Genomic DNA, 17,205 nt, shown 5'->3' with positions numbered 1-17,205 from the left:
GAAGCCCAGGAAGGAGCTGAGCAGCTGTCCCCCTGACCCCAGGCTCTGAAATATGGCCCATGCCATATTTGGAAAGAGGACGTAGAATGAAACTGCATGATCAGAGTTACCCAGGCCACAAACATGGCCTGAAGGTGCACAGTGGTCCTAGGACACCGAGTCCTTTGCCCAGAACCAAAAAGAAAAAGCGTTCACAACACCAGTCTCCTGAATACATGTACCACAATTGCTTCACGCTACATACTTTATTTCTAGCAACAGTGCAGGTTGAGCGGAGTTCTAGTTTGCAATCCAGTTTATACAACATCTTATGGGGCTGGCTGTCCTGCTCATGGGTAGAAACAAGCATTACTGGCCTTGCTCAGGGCAACCATGACCATTTTTATAATTTGGAGGCCATATAAATTAGTCCAAGGAATAATTTCCTCAACAGCATGGTCCCCAGAGAATACACCACTCTCCTCTTCTTTATAGGCCCAGTTAGACTGGAATAAGTTTGAGTTTCTTTCTGAGTTTTTAGTATACGTTCTCAGTGCCCCAAAGTTTCCATAGCAACAAAACTATTAACCTGCCTCTCACTCCCTTGGCCCCACATCTTTCACTTTCCTTCCAGACTCCCAAGTATCTTCTGTGACATTCAGGGCCCTGCAGAACAAGGCGAGGCTGGGAGAGCTGACTGGAGCGAACCATTGCCACCACTGGCCAACTTTCTAGTTCCAAAGGAAACTCCTGTCCCCTAGAAGCACTTGCTTGCTCTAAGCGAGACTGTCAGTGTCTCCAGCTTTTGTCAGTACAGGTTCTCAGGCACATGAAATTTAAAGGCACACTCTCCCATCCCTAAGAGAGCAGAGATCTTTTTTCCTTATTTGGCATGTCTGTCCCTCAGCTTTGACCACTGGAGCTCGGGCCCTAGGGAAGAGGCTGAGGAATCCCCGCTGCGATCAGCGTGGGACAGAGGCTTCCATGGAATGACACAGCACGCAGGCCTAGAGCTTAAGCCACATACTTGGGTATTGACTGAACTCAAAGCTTTTCCAACATGGAGTTTCAGAGACACAAGACCCATGCCTTATAAAACATTCGAGAAAGATCTTCATCTGTTACACTGGCCCAGATGCTCACAGTGGTCTCTGCTCTTCAGCTTCCTGCTTGCTGTCCATACATGGATGATGGGCTGGATCAGGAGCCCTGAGGAGGACTGGGGCCCCATTGTGTAAATACACAAATTCCCAGAACCTGGAGACTCCTGACTGCTGCCCAAGGGCCAGGAGTCAGTATTCATGGGGATGAAGTAAATGGAACCACACTTCCATTGTAAAAGCAACGTGGACTGAAGAGGCCCCTTAACAATGCCCTCTGCGGTAGTTCAGGCCTCTGGGGCAGCAGCGACAGACTTGCCCCAGGTTTCTTTGGAGTCTCTGTAAAGTCAGGTAGCTGATGCAGAGGCCACCAGTCACCAGCACAGAACTCACTCTCCATGCTCCTGTGAGATCTGGCACTGCAGGGCTCCCAGCAGTGTGCGTGCCAGAGCTGTGCATTCAAGGGTGGGTGGCAAGCCTACCAACCCTACCCTACGGCTCTCTGCAGCAGACTACATCTGGTGACTGAAGGGAGTGTGTGCCTGAGCACCATCCGGGTCCCCAGGAAGCCCAAGGCTGGGTTTCTCAGTCTGGGAAGGGTCTGACTCTTGGGTCTCTAACTTCCAGCTCTTCGTATTCAGGCTGACTTTCCCTCACAGGCCCTCAGCGATGCATTTTTTTGCCTTTTGTCAGGAAGAGACTTTTTTTGATAACACTCATAATGGTTCCAAACTCCACCCTGTGGCTTGTGAGGTGCTATTCCTGACAGCCTGGAAGCATGTGCCATTCCACGGCTTTTCAGTGGGTTACTTGATGTGGAGGGACCAAGGGACAACACATCACTTACAGATCAAGGGCTCCTCTGGTTGGCAGTCACAGGTCTGAAAGCCAGCAGGCCGCAGTGTGAGAGTGCTGAGCTTCCAGGGAGGAGAAGCCTTGATGTTTGAGCACCATCTTCTGGTCAGTGTTTGCTTTCTGAGGCTGACTGGCTTTGAAAAACATTTACTTTTAGAAAGAGAAACATTCCCTAGCTGATAAATTCAAGCAGCCTGTATATACAATGAAGAAGGTGGGCTTGACTGGGATAGGCTGGCCAGAGCTAGAATCCAGCATGGACACTCACCTGGGCTGCCTGTGCCCAGCTGAGGCCACAGAGCAGCCCTTGAACACTGCTGTGTGGTTAAACTGCTACCTCCTGTCCTCCAGCGGGCCAGCTGCAGGGATGGTGGTAAACCACCTCACCATGACCAGACTTGACCCTCATCTCTGCACATAGTCATGTGAGCTGCACTTGGCAAGAAGGGGCGGGCTTATCTCTGACAGCAGGTGGCTTAAAGGTAAGTGACCAAATCAGGACATTTTCTCCTCTGTAGGAAGTCAAGTCACACTAGGTGGCAGGGAGCCCTGCCTGATGGGCAAAAACTGTGCTAGCCCTCTTGTATCTTTGGGCTTCTAGGAAAGGAAGATAAATGCGAGCCCTTCTCTCTGAGCAGCAGGAACCCACATCCATCTAATTGCACTTCCAACCGAATTCTACAAGCCATCAATTACCAGACTGTATTTCAGGAACTAAAGATAAAAGCCTCGGTGACACTCAGACTTGTATGGAGCACCGATCTGCAGTAAGCCTGCAGCCAGGGGAGCCCAGAGAGCAGGCCCTGCACCAGGCAGGTGGGCCAGCGACAGGAGAAGCAGAGGCCACCTGGGATGCTTCTCATCCATCACATTCAGGCACAGGCCTGCCCCCAGGAGCTGTTCATTAGGCTATCACATGCTCCGGAGCAAGCTGGCAAGAGGTCTCCAGGCTGAGATGTTGTTTCAGCCTCGATTACTGGAAGGTGTGGAAGGCCTGAGGATCACAGGGAAGCTCTCCTTAAGGAATGCAGTGAAGAATATCCAGGAAGACAGACGCAGCTGGACAGCCTCACACGACGCTGCCTCCCAGCAGCAATGCTCCAAAGCTTTGTTTTGGGAAGGGCAGAGCAGGAGGGCTTCCTGTACTGTTAACATTGCCACCTGCTGTAGAGCTGAACTGAGGGGCACCTGAGCAGAGGGGAGGATGGGGAAGGGCAGGCTGCCAAACTGGGGTACCAGGAGACTGTGTTGGTGCTTTATGGCAGAGGCACTGGCGGTGTCTGCAGGCCGTCTGTGGGCTCAGGTAACTCCCCTGCTCCTGAGGGTACCCAGCATGCTGTGTCCCCTCAGCCACCTTGGCCACCAGCTCCCATCCACTACTCCTTCAGACTCTGATTTCAGAAGCCAGACTTCCCTTGGGAGTCGGTGAAATCTAGGCCTGAGCTGCAGCCTGGAGGACTGAGACTGTCTGCCACACAGGTGGCAGTGTTGGCGTCAGAGCGGACAGCTCAGACACTGGATCCTAAGAAAATGACAATGATTTCCAAATGAGAGAGAGCACCAGGGTGGAGCTGAGCTGAGTGGCTCACCAGAGCAGAGGCTGGCTGCTGTGAGCTTCCTCTTGGGTATGGTACAGTCCCCTCTACTAGAAGAGCGGCCATTCACTTGGCCTCACCACAGATCAGGGTGACAGTACCATCCAGCAAATCCTCCACCGTCACTGCCACAAGCTCAGAGCTGTTCTGAGAGGTCTGTGACTCTGGCAAGGTCACAAACACCTGTGAGCCAGCAAGCTGAGTCTCCTCTAACGTGATCACCTGCTCGGCTGGGGCTGCTGGCTCTGGAGCTTGGATCACCTGAAAGGAAAGACAGGAAGGCTGCTCCGGGCAGTGTCCACAGTGAGCTCCCCAGAATTTACATGGCTCCCATCTCACGCGGTAATGATGATATTTATGTTTTCACCTGAGGAGAGCAATTACTTACACCTAATGGGAACAGGGAAGTTTCATACACCAGCGATGCAAAAGAGAGGCAGGCAGACAATTTAAATAACTCTGTGCACTAAATTGCTATAATTTTGCTCAGTACGCCACCTCGGGGTGCATGGACTCTGTGATTACACCCCAGTGAACACTGGCTCAGCAGCCTGCACTGGCTTCTCCTGTCTCAGGGATGGCATTGCAGAGTAAGTGCCATGCAAGAGCTCCAAGGAAACAGGAGTGCTCTACCCAGAGCTTGGGCCTCTTGGAAGCTAAAAGCCTTCTTGGTAAAAACATGGTTCAACTGTGGCTTCTCCCACTCACTTGAGTCACTTGGCTCAGTGGCTGGCGGGGCAGGTACAGGCTCCTGTCCCCTCCACAGGCCACAGCTGTCCCTGCAAACCTGGACACTCTGTTAACAATGGCTTTCCCAGCTCTTCTGTGTTTCCTGCTGCACCTCCAAGCTGACAGTTCTGAGCTTGATGCCTTGACCTTTCTAAGGCAGTGTGTCCCCAAGGGCATAGCCACCTGACTCCAGACAACCAGCCAGGGTTGGAGAGTGGGCACTGGGGAGGAAGGTAGGCTCAGCCCTGTGGCAGGGTTGTGGGAATGAGTAACTGTGGTGGCCAGTCACCAGGTATCTGGCATTGTACTTCTGTAAACTACACTGTAATCTGCCTTTCTTCCTTTAGGATTGGAGTCCTCTCCCATCTGTAAGATACTTTGTCTAGAAGCCTTGTTTCTAGGCAAGAGAGAAGAAGACTACCTCAAGGTGGGATGACAATGGGAGCCTCAGCTGGAATCCTGCCCACCTGACCTTTCCTGGTCCCCAGAGGCTGCAAAACAAGACTAGTTTACACCTGGACGGTGTGACAGCTGGACAGAGACACCTCCGTCAGTATACAACCCTACCCCAACTTCTCTAGGAACCACTGACAGCTGCCAGCACCAATTTCTTTTCCTTTCGGCTGCCTCTGGAGAAGATGGGAGAGCAGAAAGCAGCAGGGAGACAGGCTGGCTCAAGCTTGGCCTTCCCACATCAAGAGGCAGATTTTTCACCATGTGAGTGAAGTCACAGGCTTACATAAATGTGTACTGTATCCAGCCGGGGGTCTACCCATGGGCCTTGCCCAGCAGGGTACAGTCAGCCTTCTCTGGGGTTTCCTGACAACCCTCCAGATCCCACAGTGCTTGTCAGAAGGTGGAGAAAGTGCGAGCTGGAAGGCGAAACGGCTGTTCCGGCTTGGAAAATTCCTGTTCCAGGCTCCCTCCACCTAGAGGCTACCAACAGACTAGAATTTCCTGCTGACAGGCAGTTCGGAGATGCTAAGATCAGGAGGGCAGTATGCTAAGGGCATGGGAGAATCCCACAGAGTGGGACTGGATTCTGAGAGCCAGTACCCTAGAACATTCTGTGTTCACATCCAGTGGCCCCAGACTCACCTGCACCATCTGAGGGGCAGCTGCCTGGGTCTCAGCGCCTGTTACCTTTGGGTGCTCAGACTCCAAGTGGCCATCAAGCTGGGCCTGGGAGGTGAAGAGCTCACCACAGAGCTCACAGGGGAAGGTGCTCTCCGACTGCTTGAAGTGCTCTGTGGTGACGTGGTGCTGCAGGGCTCCAGGAAAGCGGAAGGTGGCCGCACAGTACAAGCACCGGAATGGCTGCGACCCTGAAGGAGGAGGCAGAAGACATTATGTGACTGCAAGGGAATGACGGCTCAGGGCAGGGGAGGCAGAGGGAGACACAGCGAGGACGGGAGGCTGGGGTAGAAGAGGCAGGACTCTTGGGACCTGAAGTTCATAGGCCTTCCTTATGAAACTGCAGATACAGAGCAGGCTAGGGTCCTTAGGCCACAGTGTCATTTGCAGTAGATTGTGGCTGAGTCATCTCTATCGATGCCCACTATTCACTCAGTAGCAGACAGTCTGACAATCGGACTACATTTCCTCAACCCCAGAAGCACCTTTTTCTATGCTGGGAATTGAACTTGTGGCCTTCAGATGCTAGGCAAGAAGCCTACGACTGAGCTATACTATCAGCCTCAGGAAGTGCATCTCGAGACTTGTGAATGGGATGGGTGCACCTGACTGCTGCAGGCACCAGTGACACCCATGGCTTTCACACAGGGCTGCTTACCGGGGCCAGGCCTGAAGTTTTCATGGCTTCATAAGAGATTGGTACTGATGTACCATCTTCCAGATGAAATGGAGGCACAAGTCAGTGAATAAAAGGCGTTTTTTTGTTTTTGTTTTTGTTTTTTTTTTGAAGGGGGTTTTGAGACAGGGTTTCTCTGTGGTTTTGGAGGCTGTCCTGGAATTAGCTTTTGTGGACCAAGCTGGTCTGGAACTCAGATATCCACCTGCCTCTGCCTCCTGAGTGCTGGGATTAAAGGTGTGCGCCACCACTGTCCGGCATAAGTCAGTAAGTAAAAAGACTATATAGATCTGTGAATGGTGGAACCAAGACTCACCCCCCCACCCCAACCCCCTGCCGTTAAGCTCAGGGACATGCAGAAGGGTCACTGACCTGAATGCTGGCATTTGATGTGAACCTGCAGCAGAGCTGGTGTGGGGAAGAGCTCCTTACACTGGTCACACTCGTGGAACTTTAGATCTGTGCGTGTGAAAGGAAAGAAGTAGTGGAAAGGACAAAGGATGGCTTGTCTACAGGTGGAGAGGGCAGGGCTGGGTGGGGCGAGGACCCACATTCCAGATCACACCTGCCAACTGTTAGAAACCTGTGCCTGTAGAGATCTGTGGAACCTACCGGGAGAGAGCACTGATCTGCTCCAGACTGTGTGGATGCAAAGGCGGTTGTGAGAATTAAGTGACAGAATATACAGAGTGCTCGGCTGGTGCCCTGCACACAGGAAATGCTCTGTAACTGACAGCTGCTGTGATTATCCCCAAATGTACCTGCAAGGGAGGTATTAATAACTTCCATTCTGAAGAGACGAAAGTAGACTCAGAAAAGAGATGTCACCTGCCAAGGTCATGCAGCTGCTAAGTGCTAGAGCCAAGAATCCCACCTGGACCCATCTGCCATGAAAGCCAACACCCTTTCCAGGAACTGGCTGGGTCTCCTGAGGGCTGGTTGGAGCTTAGACTGTCCTGTGCTAAGCGGCTGGAGAAATGCTGTCACTTAAACTACAGCTCCTGGTGGACAGGTGTGGCCTCCTCTGGTGAGCTAGGGCACATCGGAGGCAATCATCACAGTGCCTGGACAGAAGACACGAGTCCCTCTACCCTCAGCTGCACCAGTGTCACCTGCATGCGCTGTTTTGATGTGCTTCTTGTGTTCGATGGTGTTGGAAAAGGTCTTGTCACAGGAACTGCACTGCAGTGATGAGAACTTGGGTGACCGATGGTTCTGGGCAGCAAACACATCTGGGTGGTGGATCCGATTGTGGTACCACAGACCTGACAATTGCTGCAAGGCATTTGGCAAATATTAGGTCCTAGAAAGTTCTAGCAATGACAAAAGATCTGAGACAAGCTCATGGATCTAGAACCATGCCCCTGGAGGCTGATGTTAGGGGAGAGGCCACTACAGGCACAGCTCAGTGGACCCTTCAGTGAGCCCTCACTCACTCACTCACTCACTCACTCACTCACTCACTCACTCACTCACTCACTCACACAAGCTTAAGTGGGGATGTAAGGGTCTTCCTGTGGAGGTAGACTGCCACACAGAGGGGTTAGGGACTTGCCCAGGGCCACATCAGTAAACAGCCAGATTAGGACCAAAGCCTGGCCTGACTGGAGCATGTATGTGTTTAGCACACTATGCTGGACCTCAGTGCTGCTGAGGCCTGGGGTGTGGAGACTGCCCTGCTGGAGCAGAGACAGAACTGCATCCCATCCCTCTCTGGCCCCAGCATTAAAATACATAGAGGGCATCTCTCTGTAAGTCCTCAGGCTCCTAGGGATCATGCCCAGTCTTACTCCACATCACAGCGTGAGGCCTGGCACAGCACCAGTTTTCCTTATCTAAATCAGTGATTGCTCTGCCTGAACCTCAGCCATAAGCGAGGACTGTTCTCTATGACCAGTTTCTGACAGGTGTGGTTTATTTCTGTACCTCTGTGTCATTTCACTTTAACTACACACTGATCTCCAAAGTAAAACTCAGCCCTTCCTTGAAAGGCAAACAGCAAGTAGCTGTTTAAATTCAACAAAGTACCATACAAGATCCAGACACCGTGTGTGTTTCCCATCTTTATGTGGCCTTTTCCTTTTATATTATTTTACTTTCTCTTTATTATTTTAAACTATTTTTCTATGACTGTTTATACCCATTTTCTTTAGCATCTAAGCACATTTTTATGCATCTATATCTGTTCAGAGGTTTTCTTGGTCTGAACCTGACTTTATTAAGTGCCTGCAGCCACACACATGCAGTGTTCTCTGATGTGTGAACCAAACCATAAACTGCTAAGCAACAGCTAGACCCTATGGGCTGGCAGCTAGCTCTACCCACTTAGGTCAGTGAGAGTGGAGCCTCATGTCTATGGCCCTAGCCTGAGGTCAGTGATTATCCCAATTTTCTCAGGGTCCCCTAAAGATGCTGTCACCCCCAGAAAACAGGAAGCAGTCTAGAGAACATGATGCTCACATTCCCAAGAGGTGGGGTGGGTAGCTTTGGGTCATTCTGTGGGTTATGGATGTTCATCATTGCTTAGGGGGAGTGGGTTACAAGTTCTTATTGGTCATGGTCAGGAAAAAAAACTGGACAAAGATTAGATTCAGGGATCTCCTGATGGGGAAAAAGGGATGTATAGTATAAGAATGATGGGATAAAAGGGTTAATATTTGAGTCTACATTTGAATAACCACTAGTCTCAAATATTTTACATTAGTATGAATTTTTGTATATTGATACAAATTTAAGGTTATTTTTGTTATACTGTGTATGCTTCTACTCTTGTTTAAGGTATTGTATCTATGCAGCTCATTTAAAAATAAAGTTTTAGTCCTTGAAAGTTACTTAGGATAATAAAGAAAGACAGGTTAATAGCTAGTTATCTATAACAACCAAACTTATAGTCATGTTAGGAAATTTGCAAGGTCATACAAAAATATATTTTAGATAGACAGGTGGTCTTCAAACACTTCAAAGACCTACAGAATATGGCATTTAAAATGTTTTAATAACATAAGGCTTTTCATGACAGTGAGGCACATCTGTTCCTAGTAGCACCAATTTACTTCATGTAAAGAGAAGCCTTGCCGCCAGCCTGGTTTCAGAGTCGCATCAGTCCCAAATAAACACACAGGACACTGTATTAATTATGAAGCTGTTGGCCTTGCTTGTTCCTTACTGGCTAGCTCTGACTTAAGTATTTATCCCATAATTGTTAATCTAAGTATTTCTCTTACCGGAGAAGTTTCCAGGCTTCTTATCCCTATGGTGGTTGCATCTTGACTCCCTGTGTTTCTCCTACCCAGAGTCCTCCATGACTCCTAGTCCCACCTATCTTGCTTCCCTATTGGCCAACAGTGCTTTATTTACATATACACAGGACTTCCCCCATCAACTTCAAAAAAGGATGATGGGCATCAAGGAATCTCCATATAGAGTTAGCTTTCTATGTGGCAAAGTTAGCCACTGGGTAAAGAAACTACCCTTGCCTCGACTGCTGACAAAATGCTGTCCAAATTGAACAAATAGGATACAAAAGAAAGTGACTCCTGAACTTTGCCAAGACAGACAGTCCTTCAAAATTCCTGCTTCATAGAAAAGTCTGTCAGATATGCTACGCCTATAGGCTGAAGATGGATGCCCCAACATTGCAGAGGAACCTTGGGTGACTGACCAGGCAGCCAACTGTCTCTGTCATTTCTATAATTTTGGAAGTTGTTTGCTTTAAACGTCCTGTTTACTCAGGTAATATATCCTTATTGGGTCTCTAATGGAGTTGAAGACAAGATAATTATAGTTACAGTTTTCCTTCTTATCAAATAAAAAAAAACATACACAAGAGATGTGAAGTTTATAAGGTTGAGAAACATAAAAGCTTAAATTGTTTATCTAAGAAAATGTTTTGAGGTCAAAAAGGATAGTTTTAAGGATGGCAATACAAATTATGATAAAAAAGTAGTTTAGGTATAAAACTTTAAATTCATCAAGACAAGACAGATAATAGAATATTTTCTTCAAATATGCTAAATACAAATGGACTGGACATTGTGAGTATAATTCTTACACATATTGTATTCTTATTGTATATGTTTTATTGTATATAATTCTTATTATACATAGTTTTATTATGTTAGAGTTAAAACCTTCCCTTTTGTTTAGACAAAAGAGGGGAAATGTTGTAGGGTACTTGTACATGGTGTGAAGATATATTGTTGTGATTGGTTTAATAAAGAGCTGAATGGCCAATACAGGGGGTATAGGCAGGACTTCTGGGCAGAGAGAGGAAGTAGGAGATAATTGAGGCATGCAGAGACACCAAGGGAACAAATCAGACATACAAGACATAGGAAAGGTAATTGAGCCACGTGATAGAATATAGATTATTAGAAAGAGGTTAATAAAGTTATAAGAACTAGTTAGAAAAAAAGTCTAAGCTAAGGCCTAGCTTTCATTATTAATAATAAATCTCCATGTCTTTATTTGTGAGCTGGCAGCTCAAAGAAAAGCCTGACTACAGTCTTCTGGGAATATAACCCAGGGCCTCATGGGTGCTAAGTGTATGCTCACTGAGTATACCCCCAGTCCATGCTTCTCAAAGTCAAATTGTCTGTCACATCTTGGAGACAAGCTTACATGCAGGAAACAAACACCAATGGGGAGAAAGGCAAGGATGGGGGTGTGCACCTGATAAGCTTTGTTGCAGATCCCACAGCTAAAGGGCTTCCCTCCAACATGGGTCACCATGTGCCGCTCCAGCATGGAAGGGGCGCTGAAGATCTTCCCACATGTGGGACAGGGATGGTATTCCTTGGAGTGCACCTTGTGGATATGCTTCCGGTGGTCCTGCAGTGTGGGGAAGCTCATCTTGCATTTCTTGCAGTCATAAGGATCTTCTATGTCTGTTTCCAGGGAGGGCATCCGTGAGAGGGAGGGGCAGAGAGAGACAATAGCACAAGAAGCAGTCAGTGACATGCTACTGCTTCATACAGCAAGATGGAAGGATGTTCAGACTTCCTGTGGGGCCAGAGTGCAAGGACCCTAAGTCAATGTGACAACAATCTGGCTCTACTCTTTCCCCAAGGAGGCAAGGACCCTTCAACCATCTATCTGTGCAGCATCAAACTGCTCACCTCCACCACCTGTTTCCTGTCTTACATGTCAGACTCCCCCCAACATGGGTCTACTTACAGGGAGTATTATGCTTGCTCCTCCTGACGGCAGTGACAGGTCTGTCTTCCACTTCCCTGTAGACCTTACCAATATACCCACTAGAGTGTTGCCGTGTCTCCTGCCAGGGGCAGTAAGTGGACATTTTTTGGTCCCCACTTGAGACCCAACAGTAAAGCCTTTGCACAGACTCCTGGTGAGCACTGGGCGGGTGTGTTCAGAAGGGGGGGGGGTCTAGTGTGAGTCTTATTTTAAGATTAGGAAAATTAAGGTTTAGAGATCAACCAGTACCTTGCTTAAGGATCTAATTGGGAAGAGGTTTCATCTACACCTCCATGGACATGCCAACTCCTCATTGGGACCTCAAAAATAGGAACTACTGCTGATGGACACCTTTGCCATCCAGATGACAGAAAACATCATTCTTTTGGTAATGAAATCCTCTGGCCAAAAGAAAGGTCCAAGCCATAGCTCTACCTGTGTCTATAGTGACTCTGCTTAACTCAGGAATCCTGACCACAGCAGTCTTCAGAACCTCTGGCTAGCTTCACCATGGAAATGCCAGGTTCACACTGTCTTTTAAGACACTTTGGCAGTTTCTATGAGCAACACCGTGGTCAGGCAAAAGTGGGCCTGAACATTGGGTTTGTATGAATGGTGACCTCTAGGGTGTGCCAGTGGGCTCCAGGGTATGAAAGATTAAGCCTGAAGATAAGCGTTCCTCTTTCCTGACTCTCCTACCTATACTCTCTCCTTCCTACACAATTTGCTTCTGCCAGCCCAACACTGTGAGGGGAGCTAAAGAGACAAGGGGACAGGCTGGACAGAGATACGCTAAGGAGATATGCTATGAAAAAGAGACCAAAGCACAGCATCATTTCTCAAGGTCAGGAAGACATGAGAACTGTGGCACTGGGTCTGAACCAAACCCCACTCGTCTGAGACTAGAGTTCTGGACAGTCTTGCTAGTGCCTGAGGGGTACATGACTAAGGAGTCCTCACTGTCGGTGCCCCTAGGATGGCTGCACTCCATCTTAGCTCAAGGGCAGAGAGTTCAAAACTGTCCTCAGCACGTCCAGACCTGATCTGAGGTGTGGTTACTCCTGACCCTCCAGGCCAGGTATCGAGAAGTTGAACCTAAGGTGTGGTTCCCGAACCCTTAGAGAAAAGAGGAAGAGAAGTTTGTTTGCCCCATACACGTGTTACCATGTTACTTTCTGGTCAAGGTATGTAAGAGCGGTGAAAACTAAACTTGTGGCATTCAGTATTGAGAGCATCTGCCCTCCTGACTGTATTCTGTCTCTGTCTTGCCCTCACCATCTACAGCTAGACTTCTTTAGCTCACACTCCCCCTCTCAGGTACGAACCTGGGGCTGCGCCAGCTAGCCCCGACAGCAGCCCCGCAAAGACAGATCTCCACACCTCACCCATGCTGGGCATATAGGAGCTGTGACAAAGTCCTGGATGCGTGGCTGACAAGAGATATGGACATTTCCAGAGAGCATTTGCTGTGAGACACTGTATGAGAAAGACAGCGGGGACAGGCGGATGAGAGCAAGCTACCTGGCACGCACGACAAACAGCTCTAAGGGTCACATATGGTTCCCAACAAGGCTGTTCTTATCACCAGTAACACCGGTCTCTGGCATTTACTGAGCATTTCTGTGTCAGGTACGGGACTTGGTCCTTTCCACGTGACACCTCTGTGGTGGTTTAAATTGGAATGGCTGCCATAGCCTCATATATTTGGATGTTTGGTCATTAGGAAGTGGCCCTACTTGACAGGGACTAGGAGGTGTGGCCTTGTCAGAAGAAGTGTATCACTGAGGGTGGGCTTTAGGGGGCTTCAAATGCTCAGGTCAAGGTGCCCATGGATCCAGATGTAGAACTCTCAGCTACTCTCTAGCTGCCTGCATGCCACCATGACGATAATGAACTTCATGGTATCTCTTTACCGCAAAAGAACACTGATTAAGACAATCTCATTTAGTTTTTCTGACAAACCAAGGTGGAGACATTACTATTTATTCCAGTTTGGAAGAGGAAGAGGAGGCTTGGCAGGGCAAAAAAACAAACAACAACAACAACAAAAAAAAAAACTAAGGTCTCAAGGAAAGTACGTACAGGGGTCAAAATTCAAGTCTAAACTCCTGAGACTTTCAGAGTGCGAGCTCTCCGCCTACATGCTGTGTTGTGTCGATTATACTATGCTAATTCCAGAGGAGGATGAAGAAAATGACAGGGGCCAGCCACTCAATAGTGTTTCCTGGTGTGTGTGTGTGTGTGTGTGTGTGTGTGTGTATGTGTGTGTCTCCATCAGCTCTGTGAGAAAGGGAGGCAGCTGGGGCAGCCCCAAATAACTCAGTGAAACACAATAGCACTTGGGAGAGAAATGCCAGGCAGGAGAGTTTGGAGGGAACATGGTAGCACTGCCTAGCACAATGAACATTAACTCAGACAGGGTCAGGGTTGCTTCTTTGGAAAAAGCAGGGAAAAAAACTGGATGATTGGTGGGGGGGGGGGGGGGGGGAGGTAGAAAATGCAAGCTGAATGAGCTGGTGGAGTTGTTTCAGTGCTCTGTGAGCCTGACGGAGAAGACACTCTCTCCTTCCTGCTTAATTTGTCTCTGCCAGCAAACACTGTGAGGACATCTCAAGAGACAAGGAGACAGGCTGGACAGATATGCTGAGGAGGGACTGAGGGACTTCCGGCTTTACAGCACTGGGAGAAGAGGGTCCAGAATGGGGCCCAGCTCTGGCACAGTGACAGCTCTGTTGTGTCATAGTCCTCCTCGGTGCCAAGCATGGCCTGTGGTGCCTGGCACTGCAATGGCAGTACGTACTGTGGAAGGTGTGCAGGTGGATGGAGAGGCCATTGGCTTGCCGGAAGCCCTTTCCACAGTCCCTGCAGACGTACGGCTTGTCTCCAGTGTGGGTCCTCACATGCCGGGACAGCTCGATGGACTGGGCGAACACAGCATCACAGTACTGGCATGCGTACATTTTCCCTGCAAATGCACATGAGCGTGTGAGAACAAGCACTGAACACAGATGGCACTCCTGCAAACAGAACCAACGGTAAAGCACACACCAGAGAAATGTCGCGGGCAGGTGACATTACCTCGGGCAATGCTGGGTAAGTCTGAGGCACCTCATCAAACGCAGGTACCTCACAAACATAACCCACCACACAGTGGTGACACAACTGGAGGGAACAAAGCTCTTGTCTCTAAGAGAACCCGTTTGTTTATCAGGTTTCCGCAGAGAGGAAGAGCCCACTCCACTTCCAGCCAGAGATAGATCCTTTTGTCCAGAAATGTGAGTTAGATCTTGCAAAATTCAGTGTGTTCTTGCAAAATTCAGTCCAGGCTATGGGAGACCAGTCTCACAACAAAGCAAACAACAACCAAGTCCAGCATGGATTCCCACTACCACTAAGGTGAGCTAGGGATTCAGAGGGGACAGGGCCTCCAGTGACCCACTGCAGTCAGCACACAGCCCTTGAATCCCTCACTTTCCATGTGCATGAACGTAACCACAGTTAGAAAACAGCAAGACTGGAGACCTGGCATCTGACACCAGGCCCCCAGCTCCTCCCAGGCCAGGAAGCAGCCACTGGGGAGGAGGGCTACAGATCAGCAAGCCCAGTGCTGGGCCCCCTTCAGCTAGAGCAATAGCCTTGCTCCCGTTTTTTTTTTACTGAGCAGGCTTTGGGTAAGACTTTGTACACGCACACACATGCATACAAACATATATGCAGTGTGAACTCTAGCCTGTCATCACTCTGATCCAAACTCTTTGTGGCTTCTTGTAGTCACTGCTGTGACCAAGTCAAACGTCTTTGCGATGAGAGACTGCGCTATTCTATCCAGGTGGCCAAGGGGAATCCCAGATAAGACGGAGGATGCAGAGTCTAAGGAGAAGGTCTGCTGTAGGTACAGAGGCTGAAGTGATGTGGCCCAGAGCCAAGGAAGCATCTAGAAGCTTCTAGGTGAGGAACTGAGTCTCCTGATGAGCACATCTCAAATGAAACCTTGGTTTTAGCATTCAGGACCCTTCTAAAAATAACTTCTAACTCCCTGGTGGTAAAAACACATGTTATTTCAAGCTATTATTTTTGTTAATTCATGAGAACAGAAAGAAGTCCTTTCCTTGGCTACCAGAAAACCCTACCAATCTTGGCTTTCGACAGCCCTCTCTGAACACTGCTTCCAGCTCTCTGTGGTCCATCTGAAGCTCATTTGCACTGAGGAGGGGCGTGGCCCTTCTTCCAGATGTCCCTCTGGCTGGATTGCTCATGGTGTGAACAGCACACACCAGCCCTGACCTTCCCAGTTGCTACCGGTCTTAGTTTCCACCATGGCAATGGCGACCCTCTCCATTTCTATCCCAGAAGAACAGGCTGAGGGCAGTTTCCACAAGGAGGCTAAAGAACCATCACACAAAAGTGTGCCCGGAGGAAGGAAGAGGAGCAGAGCCCTCTGAAGGGAAGGGTCCCAAGACAGGGACCGAGCATAGAAGTCCTGGAAAGTGTTTGGTGGGCCTGAGGCCTGGCAAGGAAACCAGTGCGTGTGTCAGGGTGTGGGTGAAGAGGAGTGATTGACAGCAGAGGTCAGAGTGGTGTCAGGGGCGGGATCATGGTTGGCACGACTCAGATTCCCACTGCAGATGAAAAGTCACTGCACTGTTGAGCAGAGTGGCCTGCCAGGGTCACTTTACCTGCCAAGGCAAAGGGGGGGTGCTGAAGAGATGGGTCAGACGTTAAGAGCACTGGCTGCTCTTCCGAAGGACCCAGAATTCCCAGCACCCACATGGCAGCTCACAATTGTCCGTAATTCTAGCTCCAGGGGATCCAACACCTTTATGCAGACATATATGTAGACAGAACACCAATTTACATAAAGATAAAAATAAGTAAATCATTTGGTAAAAAAAAAAGGTAAAAAGGGAATGCTTAGACAAAGAGGCTTCGAGACCATGAGGTGATGGAGGCATTGCTACCTAGGAGCTCTGAGCCCTTCCCTGGCCAGGTCCCTACCACGGTCTCTTCCACCATCCTAGGATGCTTCCTTATGAAGCACTGATGGGGCTCCACCCATCTCTACCCCTCCCCAGCCCTCAGGCAGGCAGGTACAAGAGCACAGGATTCCAGGAATTACCTGGCACTTAGCATGGCCCAGCCACGGAAGTACTCCTAAGCTCTTTGCCCTGCTTCAACTCTCTTGCAAGTGCAAACAATTCAGATGTATGTAAATTCTGACCACAAAATCTTAATGCTACTCTAGCCCACTCTTCAGAAGCCCTCCTGGAAAGCATTCTACAGCCTGTGTATACCTGGTTATTTCTGCTTTACTTCCCCAATTATTATGCCCGCCTAAGGCCAAATGGGGTTTAGCTCCCCCAGTGGCACTGTGCAGGCAAACAAAGGGTGCCCCTCACCTTCCGAGTGCTTCTTCTTGGTGTGGTAAGCCAGGGCAGAGGCCTGCGTGAAGGTCATGAGGCAATGCTTGCACATGAATGGGCGGTCCCCCGTGTGAAGGCGCAAGTGGTTCTTTAGGGTGGAGTTGGCTGCAAACTTTGCCCCACATTCTTCACAGGAGAAAGGCTTCTCGTCGAAGTGCTCGGTCAGCTTGTGGTACTGCATGCCTAGATAGGGGTACCAGGCCCCCAGGAGACACCATCGGTCAGTCAGGAACACAGCAGGAGGATGTCCAAACAAGCTGCACTCGCCAGGCTCATGCTTGAGGCACAGGCCAGGCCACCCTAGCCTCAGTGCTGCCTGCCTCACATGCCCACTAGTCTACTCCCTGCTGCCCCGTCATCTTAGCCTCACTCCTGGTTGAATCTGGTATAGAGATTTTTAGTTCATCTTCCCCGTTCACTCCTCTCACTTTCATGTTTCATTAGGTTACCAGACGTATGAGGCAAGGCAAACTGATTCCAACCTTAGGGTCTCCATATCGATAAATTTCTTATCATTGAAT

At 49.2% G+C, this 17,205-nt stretch overlaps 1 protein-coding gene across 3 annotated transcripts in view; it reads right to left on the bottom strand.

Moving 5' to 3' along the window:
• Positions 1–230: 230 nt before the first annotated feature.
• Zbtb40 (zinc finger and BTB domain containing 40) overlaps positions 231–17,205 on the bottom strand; it is a 69,918-nt gene continuing 52,943 nt past the window's right edge. For all 3 annotated transcript variants that reach the window (XM_013121267.3, XM_013121266.3, XM_040756330.1), the window contains 7 exons: positions 16,661–16,867; positions 14,065–14,229; positions 10,740–10,954; positions 7,181–7,343; positions 6,441–6,527; positions 5,357–5,583; positions 231–3,790 (listed from right to left, as the gene is read on the bottom strand). In XM_013121267.3, coding sequence (XP_012976721.1) covers positions 3,596–3,790; positions 5,357–5,583; positions 6,441–6,527; positions 7,181–7,343; positions 10,740–10,954; positions 14,065–14,229; positions 16,661–16,867 — 1,259 coding nt within the window. In that variant the 3' untranslated portion in view covers positions 231–3,595. The remainder of the gene's footprint in view (positions 3,791–5,356; positions 5,584–6,440; positions 6,528–7,180; positions 7,344–10,739; positions 10,955–14,064; positions 14,230–16,660; positions 16,868–17,205) is intronic.

This window comes from Mesocricetus auratus, unplaced genomic scaffold (assembly GCF_017639785.1).
Source record: "Mesocricetus auratus isolate SY011 unplaced genomic scaffold, BCM_Maur_2.0 Super-Scaffold_100014, whole genome shotgun sequence".
NCBI lineage: Eukaryota > Metazoa > Chordata > Mammalia > Rodentia > Cricetidae > Mesocricetus > Mesocricetus auratus.
The sequence above is the reverse complement of the archived record's forward strand: the minus strand, read 5'-3'. Positions and strand labels throughout refer to the sequence as shown.